General features: G+C 41.0%; 2 protein-coding genes across 3 annotated transcripts; one reads left to right on the top strand and one right to left on the bottom strand.

Annotated features, from left to right (window-relative positions):
• Positions 1–2,110: 2,110 nt before the first annotated feature.
• On the bottom strand, positions 2,111–5,893 carry dscc1 (DNA replication and sister chromatid cohesion 1). Its single transcript, XM_080895348.1, has 9 exons — positions 5,537–5,893; positions 4,078–4,246; positions 3,863–3,997; positions 3,692–3,782; positions 3,467–3,605; positions 3,236–3,288; positions 2,984–3,138; positions 2,548–2,696; positions 2,111–2,427 (listed from the first exon to the last, which is right to left on the bottom strand). Exons 1-9 carry the CDS (start codon positions 5,704–5,706, stop codon positions 2,316–2,318), a joined length of 1,173 nt encoding a protein of 390 aa, XP_080751474.1. The 5' UTR covers positions 5,707–5,893; the 3' UTR covers positions 2,111–2,315.
• A 179-nt stretch (positions 5,894–6,072) lies between these two features.
• Positions 6,073–22,015, top strand: mrpl13 (mitochondrial ribosomal protein L13). Of its 2 annotated transcripts, XM_080895349.1 has the most exons (7): positions 6,073–6,210; positions 8,153–8,276; positions 10,324–10,417; positions 12,649–12,709; positions 15,474–15,560; positions 17,725–17,846; positions 21,432–22,015. In XM_080895349.1, the coding sequence occupies exons 1-7, from the start codon at positions 6,184–6,186 to the stop codon at positions 21,454–21,456; spliced, it is 540 nt and encodes a 179-aa protein (XP_080751475.1). In that variant the 5' UTR covers positions 6,073–6,183; the 3' UTR covers positions 21,457–22,015. The 2 variants fall into 2 exon arrangements, with proteins under 2 accessions (XP_080751475.1, XP_080751476.1); XM_080895350.1 differs by lacking the exon at positions 15,474–15,560.

Raw genomic sequence — 22,015 nt, 5'->3', positions numbered from 1 at the left:
TTGTCAATTGCTTGTGACCTCTTATTCACAAGGTGTTACCACAGCAGATAGCTCCACTGATATTTATGCCGGATGCCCTTCCTGGCACAATCCCAAAGGGTTTTCTGTCTCCTCCCAGGATCAGATCCGGTCAAAAGTATCCAAGATCAAACTGATCGTTCATTTGTTAAGCAAATCTGTAAACCATGACACTGTGCTTAACGTGTCTTTTTTTTGTCCAAACATGAAACATATTCATTTCCTTTCTGGAGTAATCCGATAGTCTGAATCAACCAGAAGACATCAGGCAGGCTAGCAAATCAAAACAATCAATTTCAAATGTAATCTGTTTACTTTGGAGAACCAGACTTATTAAAGCATGCTTGGTTTATGTACAGTTGTGGTCAGACGTTTACATCCACTCATCATGGGGATGAATGTCATGGTAATTTGAGGCTTTTCATCATTTCTTTGAGCTGTTCTTTTTCTATGGTGGAATGACTGTAGTGCATACATCTTTAATGACTTTAAAAAAACAGGTTGAAACTATTTTGGGTTTTATCTAACCCACTCAGGGTCAAAAGTACAGATACAGGCTCACATTTATTTCTACACTGACTTAAATCTTTTAATAAGTGGTGCTACGACTTGTCTTTTTGCTTTTTAGCCTTTATGACAGGAGAAAGACATGCAGCAAATGGCCAGATTTCAACCAGCTCTCTGTACTAGCCGTAGCAGCATATGGGTTCCCTGATTAATCCAGTGAGCTAAACCAGCACCCTACAACAACCTTTGACTTGACATGGCCAAAGCCTATTAACTTCTCATTAGTGCTCATGCTTGACCACAACTTGTGGTTTGCCTTTGCCAATATAAAAGGGATTTGATCAACAGCACTCACTGGATTGGCCAATACTGGGAAAGTCCAAGGAACTCAGGGAATCTCTAAGAAGAATTATAGATTTTCACAAGTTGGGAAAGTCTCTTGGAGCCATTTCTAAACAACTACAGATTTCAAGATCAGCATTTCAAAGAACCGTATTTAAGATTTGTCACCAAGATCTCAAAGAAGACCCAAACTGTCGCCCTCAAATGGCTGGAGGTTGGTTAGGATGTTCAGGATCAACCCAGGAACCACCAAAGCTCAACCCTGGCACGAACTGAAAACTACTGAAACACCAGCGTGACGGTCCACAGTGAAGTAAGTTTTACTGGACTGAGAGGGTGCCGACAAAGAAAAAAGCCCCTGCTCCAAAACAAATGTCTTTGAGCGAGACTGAAAGTTGCAGCTGCCCACATGGACAAGCCAAAAGTGTTCTTGAGAAAGATTTTGTGGTCGATACAAAGAGCCGTGTGGCCACAACAAGCGGTACCTTTGGAGGAGTAAAGGTGAGGCTTTCAAAGCTAAGAACATACCACCTGTCAAGCATGTTGGTGGTAGCATCATACTCTGGGCTGTTTTCCTACCGGTACATTTCACAAAGTGCATGAAATTATGGAGGACTACTCTTCAACTTCACCTCAGATTGACAGCTAGATGGTTAAAACCTGGATAGTTAGGTTTTCCAACAGGATAATGATCCCAAACACAAAACAAAACTGGTTGTGGAAAGGATAAGGAGGCTAACATTAAGCTTTTGGAATGACCTTCCCAAAGCCTCAACCCGAGTCTGTGCTGGGAAACCAACTGATTTAAATGAACTCTACCAATTCTGCCAAGAATGTGGGTCAAAGATCAAGAAGCCAGAAGTGTATTGATGAATTCTCAAAAGTGACTGGTTGCCAAGGGATTTATAACAAAATATTAGTGGGGGTATGTATATATATTTTATTCTATATGTATACGTCTGACCCTGTGTGGATTAAAGAAAACCTAAAATAAATTCAAACTTGTGCAAGCATTCTTGTTTTTGAAAGTCATTAATGATGTTTTCTGTACAGTCACTCCGCTCTGGAAAAGAAACACGTCAAAGAAATCATTAAAACCCAGAAATCATTACCATGACATTCATCCCCAAGATGAGTGGACATAAACTTTTGACAGCTGTATATTACTCCGCATATGGCACCACCTTGTGGACAATTCCAACATTGCATTAACCTGCCGACAATAAAAAAGGTCTAAGTTTGTCAACAGAAAACAAAAACTTGTTTTTCTGATAACTTTATTATTCAATGATTTTACACATGAGACAAAAAGGAGCAGCTGAAAACGTGCTAACAGGCATTTTTAGCAAACAGATTTTCACAGAGCATCAAAAAAGTGACAGGGTGAAATGAACAGATTCACATGGATACATCTTCAAACAGTAAAAATAACTTTACAGTAGGAGTGTTCACGTAGCCACGGGCCTTCTGGAGTTGAAAACCTTGATCCCATTTTGCATTGAAGACCGAGCGTATTTGGTCAGGAGGGCTCCGGTGGTCTGTTTCTCTCCACACAGATCTCTGGATGAGGAAATGGAGCGTTACACATTGTAATAAGCAAAAAATGGGACTCGGTTTACTCACAAGCTCTTTGTGTTTCTTTAATTAAAGCCCTTAATAATTTGTATGGATAACACTAACTGTATGTATGGTGTTATATCCTCCTCTGTCCATTTCTCTCGGAGTGTAAAAAGGTGGTTAAAGCGTTCCACCGTGTCCTCTGGGAGGTCCTCCACACGCAGCAGGCAGATGGTCTCTGGGCGGGAGGTGCGGTCCAACAGGGCAATGCCCTGGAAGATATACAATACAGACAACACCAGTCAGGAAACTAAGCTAAACTCTGGAAAGTAGCTTCTCAAACACAACGGGATACACACTGGCTTAAGAGAGAAACAGAGAAAAACTCAGTAAACTAAAGATATGTCTGGGGAATCCTATGGATAAGTGAATGCCAAGCCTGTGAGGATTTCCTTAATTAAAAACAATGAAAATGCCCAAATACACAGCTTATATTCTAACTCCCAACACTTTTCTCACTCTGAATACATCATAAAGGACAAAAGGTGTACAGGTTCACCTTTAGCTGGTCCAGTCTTGTACTCATGCCCTCTGGGACGCTCTGCTGCCAGACCTCCTGAAACTCCTTCAGGTTGAACTTGACAGCATTGTGCAGCAGCATCAGTGCGATACCCCAACAGACTTTGTCCTCATTTAGTGCATAAAACACTTCACCTGTATAGATAAAGGACACAAAACACATTTCATTACCAAGCAGCTGAGAATTGTGTGCAATCCTTCTAGTTTTGTGGTGCGAAGGTCAAATTTTCACCATTTTCAGTATAGCGTTTCCCATAGCAGTTCAAACAGTGCTCGATCATCTCTCTGTGAACAGAAAAGGAAACATCACTATGTAGCCATAAAATACAAGCTCAGAAAGTCACTATAGCCTCTTAAACTGTGTCACTTGGGTATGTTAAAAACAATCACTGCAACTTTACTCCATCTGCATCTTTATGTTACTATTTGTTGATCTCTGGAGGTGAAGATAAGGATCACAGACCTGGGCTCGAGTGGGGCCAGCTCATCTAAACTGGTCTGAAGGGGAACCCTGCTGAAGGCCCAAGACTCAGAGTCCACCAGCTGAGTCACATGACCAAGCAGCTTCATCTCATAGTCAAAGTCCAGAACGCGCCAGTATCCTGGAAGGAAAAAGGATGCTCTTGTTGAAGAGCTGGTAGCTATCTGTTTTGTCATGATGTTAAATAAAAATGACATCACTGTTTACCATCTATCTGACAGGCATGGATGGTCTCTAAGTGTGTCCTTATCTCCTCTTCACTGGCCTGAATCCTCTCCAGCAGATCCTGCATTGTGTACTGGGAACAGGGCAAACTGGTTACTAACAGCTACAGCAACATCAGCATCGACATGAAAAGATCTAACGGGGTGTATTCACCCTGTTCTCTGTATTCTCCTGCTGCCCTCCTAACGCAGGTCCTTCGTAAGGATTTTCCATTAAAAGCCTCTTTAGCTTCTTCAGTCTTGGTCGCTGTTTCCTCAGTTCCCAGTAGCTGTTACAAAACCCCCATATCTGCAACAGGAATCTATTTTTATGCACCGACTATAAGTTTGTGCTTGTCAGTCAAAGAAAGACACCCGTGTAGGTCCTACCTGAGCGTGCACAACATGAGAGCTGTCCTCGGTGTCGGTCAGCTGGTCTGGTGTTCTGCATCCAGGAAGAAACAGCAGCAGGTTGGATGTGTCAGCTATTTTTAGACTGTAGGTCTTGTCGTCGCTACAAACCACTGCATGTTCGTCTTTATCGCCCCGAATCACTAGACTGGCAAAGAGGGAAAAAAGTTAGTTATTAGTTATCACCAGGTAAACTTAACTTTCAAGTTTGCCTAGCTGGACCCATTTGCCTTTAATCTTCATGGACTAGATTAAACAAGTTGCTGGAAACATTTCTTTGTCCATGTTGGCATCATACAGTTGCTGCAGATTCGTCAGCTGCACATCCATAATAACAACCCCCCTGTTTTACCACATCCCAAAGGTGCTCTACTCGGTGGAGATGTGGTGACTGTGGATACAAGGAACCAGTTTGAGATGATTTGAGTTTTTGTATGTTATCCTGTTGGAAGCAGCCATCACGAGATGTGTACACTGATCACAAAAGGATCGATAGCCACAATATTCAGGTAGGCTGTGGCATTTAAACGATGGTCCTTTAGCACTAACGTGCGTCAAGAAAATATCTCTCCCTGTCTTACAAAACCACCACAAGTCTGAACTGTTTTCATGACAAATACTGACCCTACCATCTGAATGTGACAGCAGAAATTGAGAGTATTCAGACCAGGCAATGTTTTTCAACTCTGTTGTCCAATTTTGACCGGTCTGTGCGAAGTGTAGCCTCAGTTTCCTGTTCTTAGCTGACAGGGGTGACACCTGGTGTGGTGTTCTGCTGCTGTACTCCACCTGCTTCGGTGTTTGACCTGTTGTGCATTCAGAGATGCTTTTTCAGACCGTGGCTGTAACAAGTGGATATTTGAGTTACTGTTGCCTTCCTGCTAGCTTTAAGTGGTCATTCTCCTTTGTTCCCTGACATTAACAAGGGATTTCTCCCAGAAAAACAGCCACTCGTTGGATATTATCTCTCTTCAGGCCACTCTATTTAAATCTCAGTAGATCAGCGGTTTCTGAAATACTCAGACCAACCTGTCTGGCACCAACAACCAATGTTGAAAGTCACTTAAACCACCCTTCTTCCCCATTCTAAAACTCAATTTGAACTTCAGGAGGTTATCTTGACCATGTCTACATCCCTAAATGCACTGAGCTACTGCTATGAATAGATATTTGCGTTATATGTGCAGTTGAACAGGTATACCTAAAAAAGTGGTCAATTAGTTTATATTTACATATAGCTTCATGCACGTCCACCCTGCACTTCAGCTCTGATTTTCTGAAGCAGAAAATTGTAGTTCCTACACTTTCACTAATCAATCATTAAAACCTAAATCCACAATAACTTTGAAAGGTTGTTGACTTGTTCCCCAAACTAGCAGAGGAACATTTTCTTTGCTGTCAGTCTCTTCACGGGAATTTTCACTACAATCAGCTTTACCTTTGGCCAGCCTCGATGTGTTTGCAGAGTGTGTCGTCGAGCTCCATCAGGCAGTAGTCCGCAGATGAAACGTTTGGCCCAAAGGACAGACAGTGGATAGTTTTCTGTAAGTCCTCCTCTTTGAGTTTGGCGATCTGCAGAGTGGCCCGCACCTCCTCTAAAGTCCTCATTGTCAGTCAGACGGCAGGTTATATCAACAATAAATGGCCAACAATAACCAAAAGTTTTACAGAGGGAAACAAACCAAAGCAAACACTCCTTTTCTAATAACAAACAAGTCAAAGCAATTTGATCACTCTGCCAAAGAAGGGCCGTCAAATTTCCCCGCTCTCTCTTTCGCGAGAAGGAAGTGAGGTAACCACGTTAAGATGTCACGTAAAAATACCACCGGGTAGAAACTAAATACTACAGAATTATAATTGAAGCTAATTTTTAGCTAAATATCGAGCTATACTGTCAGTTAAAATATGTATAATCGTGAATATACAGTAGTGCCGGACACTACATGAGCTCACGATAAATATAGATTAATTTGGAACCTAGGAACCCTTAAAAATATCTTATTTCAACCGAACATAATTTCGTAGCGGACCGAAGCTCACGTTGGGGTCAACTATTTAGAGGATGCGCTAGTAGTTTAATCTAAAATGTCCAGTTTCTCCAGATCTGCACAGGTAATCTGAGACGCTGTGGGCTGCATTAGTTCCACCTTATGTTTGTATTTTTTGTTATTTAATGGTTGCTGGTAGCTAGCGTCGCTGAACGGCACTGACACTGTTACATGAGAGAAATTTTAACAGCTAGCTGTGAACGAGTGCACTGCCTCCAGTAGTTAAGAGGCTTTCTAAAAGAAATCGAAGGTCTTATTGTCCATTTACTATAACTCTAACCTTCAGTTAGTGAAATGTACCACTTAAAACGTCTAGTCTTTGACTTAACGTCGTTTCTCATATGGTTTTATCCTAGAGAGTTGCTATACTGCTATTTTGATGCTAGCTGTTTGAAACAGTTCTTCTACAGACTCTTAAGTTTTGTCTTAATATGAGATTTAATCCTCGCCACCATTTCTATCTTACTTCTTACTTGGCTCTGTAGTAAGAAGTAAGAAATACTTAAAATAATTTAAACACATGATCTAGTGTTTAAAAAAAATGATGATCATTTGCCACCTGTATTTACCAGAAAATGCATTTCACCTGTTCTAAATGATTTATTGATCTATATTTTATCTCATGAAAGATGTCTTGTCATTTTGAACCAGAAAGAGTATTTCTGTAACCAGGTAGAAGCTGCTCAGTGACAAATGTTACAAATGTCTTGTTGTGACACCAGTTCTATAAATATATTTTAACTGGGAGAAAGGATTGGGTTGATTATAACGTAGACATTAAAAAATATATACAAACACTGGCAATAACTTTTTACCCTGAGGTTTACAAGATGGTAGCGAGACTTTGTTATGATGTATGGTTTTGAGTTTTGATGCTGAAAGTTTTGCTTGGAGTGACCAGGATAGCTAAGATTAGAAATGAGGGACCGGTCAGGTTAAGTGTTTTGGAGAAAAAGATCAGAAGAAACCAGTTTTCTCTCTTAGCAGCTGACTAATTGCTGAAAGGTTAGGATATTAAAATTGTCTACAAGGAAGAGTAAACATTTTGCCAACTATAGTTTGAAGGGACAGTTTGGCATGTCCATTATTTTAAGCTGCCCATCTTTACAATTTTGGAGCTTGGAAAATTAACAGGCCTTCTTTGGTTTCTGATGCTGAGATGTCTCAGCTTGTTAGAATCAGAATCAGAATCAGAATACTTTATTGATCCCTGGGGGAAATTATTTTTTGTTACAGTGCTCCATTTTAAACCAACATTAAGACAAGACAGACAATACGCTAACTAAGAATAGTACAATATATACATATATATACATACATACATACATAAGTCACTTATAAATAAATATTTGGAAAAGAAACATGTGTAGTTGTAGCAGCAAACAGTGTGTTAAGTGGATGCGTTGTACAGGGAGATGGCCACAGGCAGGAATGATTTCCTGTGTCGTTCAGTGGTGCTTTTCGGTAATCTCAGTCTCTCACTGAACGAGCTCCTGTGACTGACCAACATGTCATGGAGTGGGTGGGAGGTGTTATCCAACATTGTCTTTATCTTGGACAGCATCCGCCTCTCCGACACCACCTTGAGGGAGTCCAGCTCCATCCCCACAACATTGCTGGCCTTACGGATTAGTTTATTAAGTCTGTTGGCATCTGCGACCCTCAGCCTGCTCCCCCAGCATGCAACAGCATAGAGGATCGCACTGGCCACCACAGACTCATAGAAAATCCTCAGCATTTTCTGGCAGATGTTGAAGGACCTCAGTCGCCTCAAAAAATAGAGACGACTCTGGCCCTTCCTGTAAAGTGCTGTGGTGTTTTTAGCCCAGTCCAGTTTATTGTCAATGTGTACTCCAAGGTATTTATAGTCCTCCACAATGTCAACACTGACCCCCTGGATTGAAACAGGGGTCAAGTGTTTCCTGGTCTTCCTGAAGTCCACGATCAGTTCCTTGGTCTTTGCCTTAGCATATGTAATTTAAGTTTTTCTCCTTGACTTCGTTCAGCAATGGGCGACCTTTGCCCGTTCCTGGTTCCTGATTGATGCCAGGATGCAGCCGCCTGGGAAGATTGCAACTATGTGTTCTATTAGATTACAGGGGAAACACAAACCTATCTACCATGCTCTGAGTGAGTAGGAACTCCATCTCACACTCACCAGACAGTCATGAACAAATTCTCACTGTAACTCACTTTAACTGTTTCATTGTGTATATATGAGGTATTGTTTTTAAACCACAACAAACCCTTAGTTTAAGCATGTTGTGGTACAGCACTGCAGAGGTAAAAGCTGAAGCAGCACTTGAAGTAAAAAGGAGAACTTTATTTCTTACTGGCCTTCATCCCACCCATTGTTCTTCAGTGGTGTTAATTGCAGTTAGAGCTGGGCGATATGAGATTTTTTCATATCACGATATGTTTTTTTCATTTCAGGCGATAACGATATCTATCACGATATAAGCCAAATAACTATATTTGTAAGATTTAAATGTGCCGTTGCTCACAAGTAAAATGTGAAATAATCAGCAGCTTGTTTTTATTTAAATATTTATTTCCCATAATAAGTTCAACAGGGTAGATGTACTTAAGGAACATGAGACTTTTTCAGATAGATAAAGGCAAATATTGCAAACTACACAAAAGGCAGCCGCTAAAGCGTTTAAGTTTCAAAATAGAACAAACGAAACAGACGACTAAATTGTCAATTCCACTTAGAAACAAAATATTAATTCTAAAAATAAATCTTAGTTTGTTTTACAGAAGAACAGACAAAACTGACTAACTTTTGTCAATATCAAATAAACTGAGAACTAAAAGGAAATTCTCAATCTCTCCTTGTTGTATAGCTGAGCTTTTCAAACAGTTTTAACAGTTACTTTAGTCTGACAAAAGCCGAATGACGAATTAGCGCTTCCAGTCAGAGACTGAGGCTACGTCCACACGTACACGGGTATTTTTGAAAACGGAGATTTTCCGTTTTCGTTTTAAAAATAATCCCGTCCACACATAAAGGCAGAAATGAAGGAAAACGCTGCTATGAACATGCCAAAGCAGCAGGTGGCGCTAGATTCCTAACCGTGCAGAAATGTTGGCCAATCAGAAGTCTAGAAGCCTCGGTGGGAAAAAGTAAACAAAGCTGGGGCATAGAAGCAGAACCGAGTCGTATGTGTGGAGGGACAGTAACTGTGTGTATATGTAAGCATTTAAACACTGCAGAGAGTAGAATTAACAGTAACAGTATTGTAGAAATTGATTTCACCGAAACAATAACGTGGCGCACAGTGTGACGCATGCACCAGTTTATTGTATTTCCAGACTTGCTTTCGGCACAATTTACAGTGCACGCTACTCTGTTTTTTGTCAGACTTGAAATAGCCGAAATACCTTCACACTACGGAACTTCTATGGCTCTTCCGTTCGACAATCTCTCCGGCATTGGAACCATCATCTGTTTTCTCTTCGGTCACGCTCGGTTGATTTTTCTAGTCGGCACACTCATTTCCTCCATTACCTGCTGGCTGCTTCCCAAACAAACACACGTGCGGCTTGGCACTTGTGCTGTACGTAACAAGTCACGCGACGTGACGCTGCGGCTGTGATTGGTTCGGCTCTGCGCTACTTAATTTGGATTGGCTGACCTTGAGCGGCGAGGTCTATCGCGATAGCTTAATTTCTCTATCGAGTAAAAGTTATATCGCGATACATATCGTTATCGTTCTATCGCCCAGCTCTAATTGCAGTCATTGTACAAATGTACCCTTTATAAGGTTGGGGAAACCTGCAGTCAGCTGAGACTGAAGAAGTCACCTGGATGAGTGATGAAACATTTCTACCACTGAAAACACTACATCCAGTTAAACAGAATCAATTTTTGGGATTTCCTCGTCTGGATTATGACATTATGACAGAAGCATCTACTTTTATATAGAACTGCCACATGGTGGCAGCAGAGGACAAGCTTTAAAAATGTTTTTCCCTTCCTTCTCAGTTATACTTTGGAATAACAATATGTTTTAGTAAAGCTAAGCCTTAGTCTCACAAGGTAGCTGCTGCTCTTAGTAGTGGCGTCATTGGTAGAGCAGCTATATGTGCTAGTCTTCCTCTCTTTAAAACAGAATAATGTGGCTTTTTAATCATGCATTGAGCCTGAAAACAAACCTTTTGAACATCTTCACAGGTGACTGTGGTGACCATGTGGTGGTGATAAACAGCAAACACATAGCTTTCTCTGGGAACAAATGGGAACAGAAAGTCTACTCATCACACACGGGGTAAGTGTATAGTGCCATCTGTCATGATTTTAATTTCATGTTTCCAGTTCAAAGCAGGACAAAGCGAGGCCTACATAAAGCTTTGTTTAGTCTGCTGCCAACAGTGATGTAAATGAGGTTTTTTGGGTCACTGAACAGTAGAGCTGGGCGATATAAGATTTTTTCATATCACGATATGTTTTTTTCATTTCAGGCGATAACGATATCTATCACGATATAAGCCAAATAACTATATTTGTAAGATTTAAATGTGCCGTTGCTCACAAGTAAAATGTGAAATAATCAGCAGCTTGTTTTTATTTAAATATTTATTTCCCATAATAGGTTCAACAGGGTAGATGTACTTAAGGAACATGAGACTTTTTCAGATAAATAAAGGCAAATATTGCAAACTACACAAAAGGCAGCCGCTAAAGCGTTTAAGTTTCAAAATAGAACAAACGAAACAGACTAAATTGTCAATTCCACTTAGAAACAAAATATTAATTCTAAAAATAAATCTTAGTTTGTTTTACAGAAGAACAGACAAAACTGACTAACTTTTGTCAATATCAAATAAACTGAGAACTAAAAGGAAATTCTCAATCTCTCCTTGTTGTATAGCTGAGCTTTTCAAACAGTTTTAACAGTTACTTTAGTCTGACAAAAGCCGAATGACGAATTAGCGCTTCCAGTCAGAGACTGAGGCTACGTCCACACGTACACGGGTATTTTTGAAAACGGAGATTTTCCGTTTTCGTTTTAAAAAATAATCCCGTCCACACATAAAGGCAGAAATGAAGGAAAACGCTGCTATGAACATGCCAAAGCAGCAGGTGGCGCTAGATTCCTAACCGTGCAGAAATGTTGGCCAATCAGAAGTCTAGAAGCCTCGGTGGGAAAAGTAAACAAAGCTGGGGCATAGAAGCAGAACCGAGTCGTATGTGTGGAGGGACCGTAACTGTGTGTGTGTGTAAGCATTTAAACACTGCAGAGAGTAGAATTAACAGTAACAGTATTGTAGAAATTCATTTCACCGAAACAATAACGTGGCGCACAGTGTGATGTCAAAAAATGCGCACACCTTTGACGCTGCGTTTTCTCCGTTTTTCTAGTCCACACGTAAATGCAAAAACGGAGTTTTCAAAAATCTTCGTTTTCAGTGACCAAAAACGCCGTTTACGTGTGGACGAAAGGTGCAAACGCATAGAAAAATCTGCGTTTTCAAAAATACCCGGGTACGTGTGGACGTAGCGCATGCACCAGTTTATTGTATTTCCAGACTTGCTTTCGGCACAATTTACAGTGCACGCTACTCTGTTTTTTGTCAGACTTGAAATAGCCGAAATACCTTCACACTACGGAACTTCTATGGCTCTTCCGTTTGACAATCTCTCCGGCATTGGAACCATCATCTGTTTTCTCTTCGGTCACGCTCGGTTGATTTTTCTAGTCGGCACACTCATTTCCTCCATTACCCGGGCGGTACGGTGGCTGGCTGCTTCCCAAACAAATACACATGTGCGGCTTGGCACTTGTGCTGTACGTAACAAGTCACGTGACGTGACGCTGCGGCTGTGATTGGTTCGGCTCTGCGCTACGTAAGTTGGATTGGCTGTTTTTTTTTTTTTTTTTTGGTTTTTTTTTAAGAGGACAAGAGCGGCGAGGTCTATCGCAATAGTTTAATTTTTCTATCGAGAAAAAGTTATATCGCGATACATATCGTTATCGTTCTATCGCCCAGCTCTACTGAACAGCAGAAATACTCGTTTATGTCTGATTTGACGTCTTTGCTGTGTAAGCTCAGTCTGAAAAGTTAAATCAGAATTTTCAAGTTTCTTCCTGCAACATTTTTCTGGCAGTTGTATGAACAGAAATCCTCAGATTTAGAATATACTGCGTTTCATTGTTTCACGTCACAGTCCCTCCTCTTCTGACTCAAAGTCTGCATCCACACACGCCTCCTAATGAGAGCAGCAGCCACTGCTTCACAAAACGTTATAATTAAAAATTACCTCTGGATTTTCAGTGAGCCTGCTGGCTTTCACATGAACATATAAATACTACAGTAAATGTTGCCTTCAGCATGTGTATTTCTGTAAAATGGATAGCATGATGTTGGGCTAATTTGAAAAAATAATCCGAACTGGTAACTAAAAAAGCATCATCAGAGCAATAAATGCCAATTTCAGTTCATGAAATAAAATTGGACTGGCAGAGATTTGTCGTAATTTATTCATTTTCTTTTAAAGGTACCCTGGTGGATTCAAACAAGTCACAGCTGCTCAGCTCCATCATAAGGACCCAAAAGCTGTAAGTGCTGCTGGCTTCTGTTCTCCTCTTTGTGTTGTTTAGAGTGAATTTTAAACCTTAGCTCACACCAAGAATTTGATTATATTGTAGGTATGATTAATTAAACCACACAGAGACAAGTGTGCCACATGCTCTGCAGTGGAGGTGCTTCCTGGTTTGACACTCATCCCTTTCCTCGTATGTGCTGCTCATGCATATTAATATAAAGTGCTGAGGAGTGGGATTAAGCAGCAGTGGATTTGTGCTGGTTGATGGAGGTATTTTGATATTTTCTGAAACTCAGACCAAGAATGTCAGTTTAAGGATAATTCTTGGGATTTTGGTTGTGATGCATATTTATGATTTCAAGGTAATGAGCTCTTCTCCTGTGTAGAAAGAAGAGTAGAGCCCAGTGTGGCAGCTTTTTTACATAATATTTTACATGAATCCATGATTATTCCAGGCAAACTTACTGTGACCTGCATACTGTATTTAACAAATGATGCAAACTCCTGTGTTACTTAGCAGCGACTCAAAAAACAGGAACAACAACAGAACAGGAGCTGAAGGATAACTCTAGTGAGGGTCATTGATTCTTTTTATTGAATCAGTCCTGACACAAGCATGTACTCTGGTGTCACGTCATTATAATCAAAATGGGCACTGTAGTTGGTTGGTGCTGCAGGCTCCGGCTCCTCCAGTGTGCAAGATACTGAACCCCAAGTTACCCCCAATGCATCCGCTGGAGAGTCCATGTGTGACAGATAAAAGCTCTAAAGTATAAAAAGTGTGTGTGTGTGTGTGTGTGTGTGTGTGTGTGTGTGTGTGTGTGTGTGTGTGTGTGTGTGTGTGAGGCTCGTAGGAGAAAGGGCTACGAGTGCACAAATAAAATAGAAAAGAATCAGCCCGTTTACCATTTACACACTGAAAATAAAAGATACATTCAGCTGCTCCCTTATTCATCTGGGACACTTACTAGAAAACCAGATGTGTATTATTCTGCACCGCTACACAGTCCCTGAACACCTCAATACTTCTGGTTAGAGGTGATTAGAAAATAACAGCATCCAGCTGTTTTAGGAAGTTTTTTTTAACCCTTGAAAAAAATGTTTTTGAAAAGAAATGATGAGAAAATGATGAATGAACTCGAGGCACACAGAGACAGGGTGAAGATATCAGAATCAGAATCAGAATACTTTATTGATCCCTGGGGGAAATTATTTTTTGTTACAGTGCTCCATTTTAAACCAACATTAAGACAAGACAGACAATACGCTAACTAAGAATAGTACAATATATACATATATATACATACATACATACATAAGTCACTTATAAATAAATAGTTGGAAAAGAAACATGTGTAGTTGTAGCAGCAAACAGTGTGTTAAGTGGATGCGTTGTACAGGGAGATGGCCACAGGCAGGAATGATTTCCTGTGTCGTTCAGTGGTGCTTTTCGGTAATCTCAGTCTCTCACTGAACGAGCTCCTGTGACTGACCAACATGTCATGGAGTGGGTGGGAGGTGTTATCCAACATTGTCTTTATCTTGGACAGCATCCGCCTCTCCGACACCACCTTGAGGGAGTCCAGCTCCATCCCCACAACATTGCTGGCCTTACGGATCAGTTTATTAAGTCTGTTGGCATCTGCGACCCTCAGCCTGCTCCCCCAGCATGCAACAGCATAGAGGATCGCACTGGCCACAACAGACTCATAGAAAATCCTCAGCATTTTCTGGCAGATGTTGAAGGACCTCAGTCGCCTCAAAAAATAGAGACGACTCTGGCCCTTCCTGTAAAGTGCTGTGGTGTTTTTAGCCCAGTCCAGTTTATTGTCAATGTGTACTCCAAGGTATTTATAGTCCTCCACAATGTCAACACTGACCCCCTGGATTGAAACAGGGGTCAAGTGTTTCCTGGTCTTCCTGAAGTTTCCTGAAGTATAAATGAATAAATATGAATATAAGGGAAAGAAAATCTCCACAGATCCTCATTCAAACGTTACAAAAATGACAGAGACATCAGTGGGCGAAAAGAAGTGCACATAATCGTAACTCAAGTACTTGCCTCACTATAGTCAGTCCCATATTTACAGCATTTTCTGTTTCATTAAATATTAAATCCATTAAGTATTGGAGAATATCTATCATGATTTTTTTCCCCCAGACATCTATCAAACATTTTTTTTAAATTTTAAATGTATAAAAGTGAGTTTTGCATGTTAAGGCCTCGCCTGAAGCTGTGTGAAGGATAAGCATGCCTCTGCAGTGGTGCACTCAGTAAGAGTGTTTTGTTTTTTTGTTTTTTGTTTTTTTGCAGAAGTTGTGGGTTTGTAGACTTTTTTTCCCATATGCAGCTAGTGTGCTAAAAGTACACCGTAAAATTGCTCCTGACATGCGGGAATGACTCGATGTAGGTGCATGACCTGCACTGGTCTCCAGTCTGAAGTGCACTAAACCAGAAGAGACATGCACTAAGCTGCTGGTTTCAGGCCAGTCAGCGACCACAGATGTGCATCCTGAAGGTGATTTAGTTGATGTGACATTTGAAGGGTTGGCGTGCGAAGAGGAAGAAATAGATTTGGACACATAAATGATTTGTCAGCACTGCGTCTGTCCAACATCTCTCTCAATCCAGTAACTTCATCCAAGTTGTGTAACCTGCTTCGCATTGAGGAACAATTTAGAAGAAAATATAAGAAAAACAGAAAATTTGTTGCTATAAACACAGACTTTTGAAAATATTTTTATGTCAATATTTTCATTGTCCTTCTCCTCTCCAGATCGTAAGGTTAGCAGTTTACGGCATGCTGCCTCGGAACCTGCACCGGCGCACCATGATGCAGCGATTACACATCTTTCCTGAAGATGTAAGCCCTGTTTCACATCATCTCACTAATGAAAGACAGTCAGGGTACATTAAGAGAATGAGTGCATGGCTGTGAGGTTAAGGTTTTTTACTAAATCTGGTTGTTGTTGTCCTCTTGTCAGAAGCGCTAGTCTCTCTCCCTTTTGTCTAAAGCTTTACTTATCAGCAGTTCTGGTCGGCAAGGTGGTGCAGTGGTTAGCACTGTTGGCTCACAGCAAGAAGGTTCTAAGTTCGGCTCCATCATCTGGCTGGGGTCTTTCTGTGTGGCGTTTGCATGTTCTCCCCGTGTCTACATGAGTTCTCTCCGGGTACTCCAGCTTCCTCCCATAGTCCAAACACATGCAGTTAGTGGGGTTAGGCTAATTAGTGATTCTAAATTGCCCTTAGATGTGGATGCGAGTGTGAATGGTTGTCTGTCTCAATTTGTTAGCCCTGTGACAGACTAGCAACCTGTTCAGGGTGTACCCTGTCTCTTGTCCTATGACAAGGATAAGCGGTAGAGGATGGATGGATTGTCAGCAGCTCTATATTTACGATGCGTCACCAAGAATATTGAGGAACCAGAGTTGTCTCGTGACTCTGCACTTCATCTCATGAATCTTTAAGGCCATTGTTTCACTTTCTGCTGATGCCCTAAGAAGAACAAATCACAGAAAAGGGCGAGGACTCATGAAGATGAGCTCTTTTTAGACATTTAGACATGACATCACCGACTTCATCACTGTGTTAAAGTCATTCAGACTTATTGTAGTTTGACTTTAATAAGCGTCAACTCTGGGGAAGTGTTTAGGCTTTTGTAACTGCAGTTTTGTGTGTCACTTGGTGCTAAACTGCCTCCACTCATAGGGGAGCTTGTTTGGCTTTATTTAGACTAGTTTGCTTTAATTTTATTATTTTATTTTATTATTCAATTTAACCACCTCAAGGTGCTTTATATCATAAGAGAGACAATACAATAAGAGAGAAAATATCCCAACAATGTCCTACAAGCATGCACTTGGTGACAGTGGGAAGGAAAAACTCCCTTCTAACAAGAAGAAACCTCTGGCAGAGCCAGGCTCAGGGAGGGGGCCGCGACTACATTAGTGTAAATTCTTGCGCCATGTTAAAGGTGATATGTCCATTTATTTGGGTCTGATGTGGTAACTTTACTGTTGCAGCTGTTACTTAAAAGTAACTAGGGTACTTAAATGCCGTCAGATTAACCCAAAGTGTGTACCTGAAAGCATATGTAACTGGCCATTTGTTCAAGAGACCCTTAGGTGGTAGTGTACACCAAAACAGTATAAAATGAGGAAATATTAAAGTTTACAGGGCGGCCAGTAAATACACCTCCAATGAATGCTAATACTGGGATTATGTAAATAGGGACGCGTAAATAAACGAGTGACTGTCGATGTCAGTGAAGTATTGTTTTCTGCCTACTGTGGAAAATGACATCTTATTGGCTGCCAAAAGTCATTAAATGCAGCTGAGGCTGAATGTAAATAATGCGTCCAATCGGTTATCAGAGTTGACAAACTGTCCCGTCTCAGTCGTTGATTTAAAGCGGAGCAGATGCGTCGTATCATTGCCGCAGTGAATTATGCCTCGCATGCATTTTTGGCACTTGAGAGCATATTGATTGGTTTCAAATTACACTGGCTAGAGCCAGCGTCACACATCACAGCCTCTGGAATGAATTTAACATAAAAAGTGCTTGATGGGCTGTTAACTGACACATGGGGTCCATCTAAATATCAGCGGATTGTAATTACTATCATGGTGGGAGTGCCATCATCAGGTATTTTGATTTGTAATACTGTGAATAAATGTGTCCATATACAGAGGAACGACTGATTACCTGACTTTGGTCCTAACAGCAGAATCTAAGTAGTACTTAGAGATGGCATTTCTAAGCCTGAGGCATTTCACAACAGTTTAGGCAGTGTTTCTATTGAACATTTGGTGTTTTTTGATTATTTATTTTTCTTTTCCTCCGTGTTATTCCCAGCTTAAAACCTCCTCCAGGCCTTTGAATAAGGCACCATTTGTAACACACAGTCTCCTTATTTGTGTCAGTTGCTATAAATTCTTTCCTCTCTCCTATTTCCTCCCTTTTCTCTTTGAATTTTTGTGTCTTGGATCAAATGCCTTTAACGTTTCCTTCATCCACCTCTCTCCAGGAGCTGCCATATGACATTCAAGCCAACCTGACAGAGGAGCTGCCTCAGCCCAGAGAAATACCGAAGAAGCTCAGCGAGTACACTCGGGAGGAAATCGATGCCTTCCCCAGGCTGTGGACACCGTATGTAGAAGCGTAACTCTCAATTAATATCCAAAAAGAAGCCCAAACTCCCATCAGTGTTGATTTTGACAGCAAATTCTGATTTAGTTTTAGTCATAATTTAGGGATTTAAATGCTTTTAGTCAACTAAATAACATAAGATTACATCAGAGTAAATCTAAAGTTAATTCAGACGATTAAAAGAAAGCGTTTGTTGTATTTTTACCGGTGAGAGTTTCTCAGTGTCTTATTTTCCTTTTCTACTCTGATCTTTCTGCCAAGTGTTGAAATTTTCTGTCGTTTTCATGAGAAACAGGGAGGATGGGCGCTGGTTTTACCAGATCAAATGTGCCCGTCTAACCTTACCGCACAAGATTACTTCTGATTGGATCACCTCCAAACTCGTCCCGCCGTTCTACACAACTTTAATTAGTTCTTATCATGCCATCTCTCCAAAATATTTTCATCTCGTTTTTATTCGGGATTAAAGTATCAGTACATTCATCACATTTCATCGTAGTGTTGTCACATTTTCGTTAAGGGGGGGGCGAGAAAGGTTGTTGATGAAAATTATTGGCCAATGAAATTATCACAGTCTCCCATTTTGCTGCATTTATACTGAAGAAATTGAAACATTCATGGTGACGCGTCACACTCAGTCTTGTGTTGATGAGGATGGTCCAGAAGGGGGTGATGTTGAACTGTGTACCATCTCACAGTCCCTCTCTCTATGCCAGCCTACTCTGTTTTATCTTAAAAAAAAAATAGCAGTGCAAAGCTTTAAATTAAGCATTTAAAATGAGAAACAGACGACTTATGAACTTGTGTGTGTGCTGGCACAATCTTCAGATATTTAAAAGACGGGAAGGTTTCGACCCAGGTTTGCCTTCTTCTGCTTTGACGCAGTCCTGTAATGTTTTCATGGTCTTACTAAGCAACACACACACAAATGGATCTAATTCAAATGTATGACAGCTCCTTTTTTTGTGGCCATTGTGACATGACAGTTTCTCCTCAAGCAGGAAAAAAAAGTGCAACATTTTTCATCGTAACTACAAACACATGTAGCTGCGGTGCGAATGATTGTCAGCTAACTTGGAGTTGTCATTATGTGACGCGATGCACAAAGAACTGAAGTGCTGAACCACTAAGGAGCTGGCTCCTGTGTGCACTACTACATGAAAATAGGAGTAGTTGTCCCCAAGCTGACTTTTTTTTCTTTTTTAAGTTGATGCAAGTTGGCTTCATTGTGAGCTCGATCGAAAAGCTGTAAAAAAGTAGGACACTGTACATCGTAACGAGGAGCCAAACCTCAAAAACAGAGCAGGACGGTTCTCTCAGATGCACACTGGGAAAATCAGCTGTATTCCCTCACTTCCTGAGCGCTTGGATACACAAGTTTTCTCTGAAGGATGTGTGAGAGAGCATCTGTTACTCGGCCTAATCATATTCATAGCTTTTCTGAGTCAAGTATTTTCTGGTTGGAGATTAGACTGGCATTGTGACCCGCGGTTTGCCGGCATGATAATATCGTGCCGTTCTCCCCGGCCTCAGCCGCAGTAAACATCGTTCTGACAGGTTAACGAAGAGCGTTCTCGCTTCACCTGCTCAGCAGTAGCCTTTGCATCCGTTCATCCATCAATCCATCCGTTCACCCGCGGCCCAGCTGCTTCTGAGTCAGGGTCACTGCTCTTCACCCACCGGACATGCTCAGCACCCAGGACCTCTGATGGTCTTTCTTGTACCCAGTCTGAGGTGCTTAATTCGAAAGCTTGGATTTTGTTTCTCCAGGTTGTTGTAAACATTTTAGACAGCAGCTAAATCAGGATTTAACAAATGTATTGTTGTTATTGGCAAATCCAAACCCTGCTTTCCTGCCATCGTACTTTCTCTATGTAAAAACCCCCATAAACACATGAATCTATTTCTGCAGCTAGGTTTCCTTTGTGGTTTTCAGATGCTGGATGCCTCTGTGATGTCCCACTTCAATAAATGTTAATGGGATTTTGTTAACAGGATTTGGTGCATGTTAACAATTACACTGAGCAAAATGGCAAAATTCGTCATGTTCTTCCTCCTTTTTATGTGGTGTGATCTTTTGGAGCAAAACTGACATTGTTTTGTTGGAAATAATGCTGATGTTTTTTGTTTGCGGTGCTGCACACACCACAAGCAAAACACCATTGATCTCCTCTGTGTCGACACAGAAATCTCAGACTCTCAGAATCAAAACCAAATCTGCTTCACAACAGTCAAATGAACAATTTAGCTCGTATGATCCTAACGTTTTGCACATTTGAACTAAACTAATATCAGTTTTTAGAATCAGTGTTTTCACCCCTCTGTATACATATTTTCCTACTTGAGTAGGAAAATATTAGTAAAGATTTTGCATGCAGGTTAAAGATGATCGTTTGAATTGAGTGTGTTGGAGCAGGGAACCCCTGAAAAACCTAAAATGAGCATTCGAGTGATCAGAGTTTAGAAGCACTGCTAGTGTTATGTGGTCTAACTGTACTTTTCTGAGGCAGCAAACCAAAAATGCTAGTAAATAAATGAAACCACCAAGTAGATGTATTCAAACACTATAGTTATTTAGGGGTACATGAGAATAGTGTCAGCATTTGCAGGGACTGGCTCATGCAGATTTGGTTCCTAAAAGGATAGCTCCACCCCCAGGTCGAAGGTCAGGCCCTCTTCTGCTCCTCGTCCTATTGAACAGTGATGACGCAGGACGTGTTGTTAAGTAGAAAAATGCATACATGAAATTTTTAAGGTACAGTGGTGCCACACAGGGCCAATAGTTTTATTTGTGTTCTCTGACATTAGTTTTCACTCTGTGTATATGCCTTGTGCAGATATGTACAGCATGTCGGTGCTGCGTTCACCACTGCTGTCAGAGTGTGTGCCTGTGCGAGGTGATAAATGAGCTACTTCTTATTGTTTACTGCTTCAATCTCCTCAGCCAATCAGTCTGTGTGCTGAGGCTGGTCGCTGTGTGGCCATCAAGGTCAAACTAATCCTGGTTTATTTAAGAGATAGGCCTCAGTCTAGTTAATATTCGCTCACACGCTGCCTCAGTCATTTTACTGATCGTGTGAGTGTGTCAGGGGAGATGGGGTTAAGGTCATCCAGGGCGATTCAATCGTTCCCCTTTATTAAACACACTGTTAATATTCTCTCAGAAAAACCTTGGAGCCCAGGCGAGAGATTATTATTGAATGTAAGCTCCCTGTCCACCCCTGTACAACACACACGCACACAGTCAACACACAAACAAGTGCTCAGACACAGAAAACCGACAGCATACGGGTGTAGCTGATAGCAGAGCTATTACATTTGATAACAACATTTTTTCTACTTTGTATCAAAACCAATACAGCACGCTCTGATAATATCTGTCTGCTGCAAACTCTGCTTGAAATTAAAGCGGAAAAACCGAAAACAACGACACAGTCTCTGAAGTCATTTTGAAAAAAGGGGCGGGGGGAAAAAAGAGATAAGATCTGCCCACTCTCTCATCTGTCCCATTCTATCCATGTTTTTCCTTGTAATCGGTCCTTTCCCCACCCTTCATACTAATGCGTTGTTGTATTTTTTCCACAGACCTGAAGACTACAAGATGAAATGAAGGCTGCCCAATGAGACCGAGAAATGGAGGGGGGGAAAAAAGGTCTTATATCAACACAACACTGAAAGCAGCACCATCCTCTGCTATTGATTTGTGTAAATTTAGCCCGCAGTTTATGCCTGCAGAACTGGCATCAAAGCTCGACAGCACTTAACATAACATAGATGCCAAGAACATCAACATTATCCTACCAGGGGAACCTCTCTGTCGCTCCTGTCGGCTCCAGCGCGACCGCGGTGGGCCTGAATTATCCAATGACAGCTTGAGATTTGACCATGTGGCTCAGCTGTGAGAAAAATCAGATTCTGTGGATGATTCTGATTACACACCATGAAATGATCCGATCTGGTCCATTAAAAGTGACATCTGTTAGAGCTGATCCTGCCTTTAAAGGCTCGTGGATGCACAGTGAAACCAGTTAATGTGTAACTATATGAGAATCCCAAAATGTTAACTTGATCACACAGCTGCTTTTTTGTTTTTGGTTATTAAGTTTCCATCGATAAATCTGTTCCCCTTTTAAGTGAATTGTAAAAAGGCTAATAAAGAGTTTAACAAA

This window comes from Rhamphochromis sp. 'chilingali', assembly GCF_963969265.1.
Source record: "Rhamphochromis sp. 'chilingali' genome assembly, chromosome: 11".
NCBI classification, from domain to species: domain Eukaryota; kingdom Metazoa; phylum Chordata; class Actinopteri; order Cichliformes; family Cichlidae; genus Rhamphochromis; species Rhamphochromis sp. 'chilingali'.
The sequence above is the reverse complement of the archived record's forward strand: the minus strand, read 5'-3'. Positions and strand labels throughout refer to the sequence as shown.

Coding starts and splice junctions, on each gene's coding strand:
- mrpl13 (XM_080895349.1), top strand. CDS start 6,184: ATGTCCAGTTTCTCCAGATCTGCACAG. Junction 12,710..15,473: donor ATCATAAGGACCCAAAAGCT/GTAAGTGCTGCT, acceptor TCTCCTCTCCAG/ATCGTAAGGTTAGCAGTTTA. Junction 17,847..21,431: donor TTCCCCAGGCTGTGGACACC/GTATGTAGAAGC, acceptor TTTTTTCCACAG/ACCTGAAGACTACAAGATGA.
- dscc1 (XM_080895348.1), bottom strand. CDS start 5,706: ATGAGGACTTTAGAGGAGGTGCGGGCCACTCTGCAGATCGCCAAACTC. Junction 3,783..3,862: donor AGGAGAATACAGAGAACAGG/GTGAATACACCC, acceptor CCCTGTTCCCAG/TACACAATGCAGGATCTGCT. Junction 2,697..2,983: donor CAAGACTGGACCAGCTAAAG/GTGAACCTGTAC, acceptor TATATCTTCCAG/GGCATTGCCCTGTTGGACCG.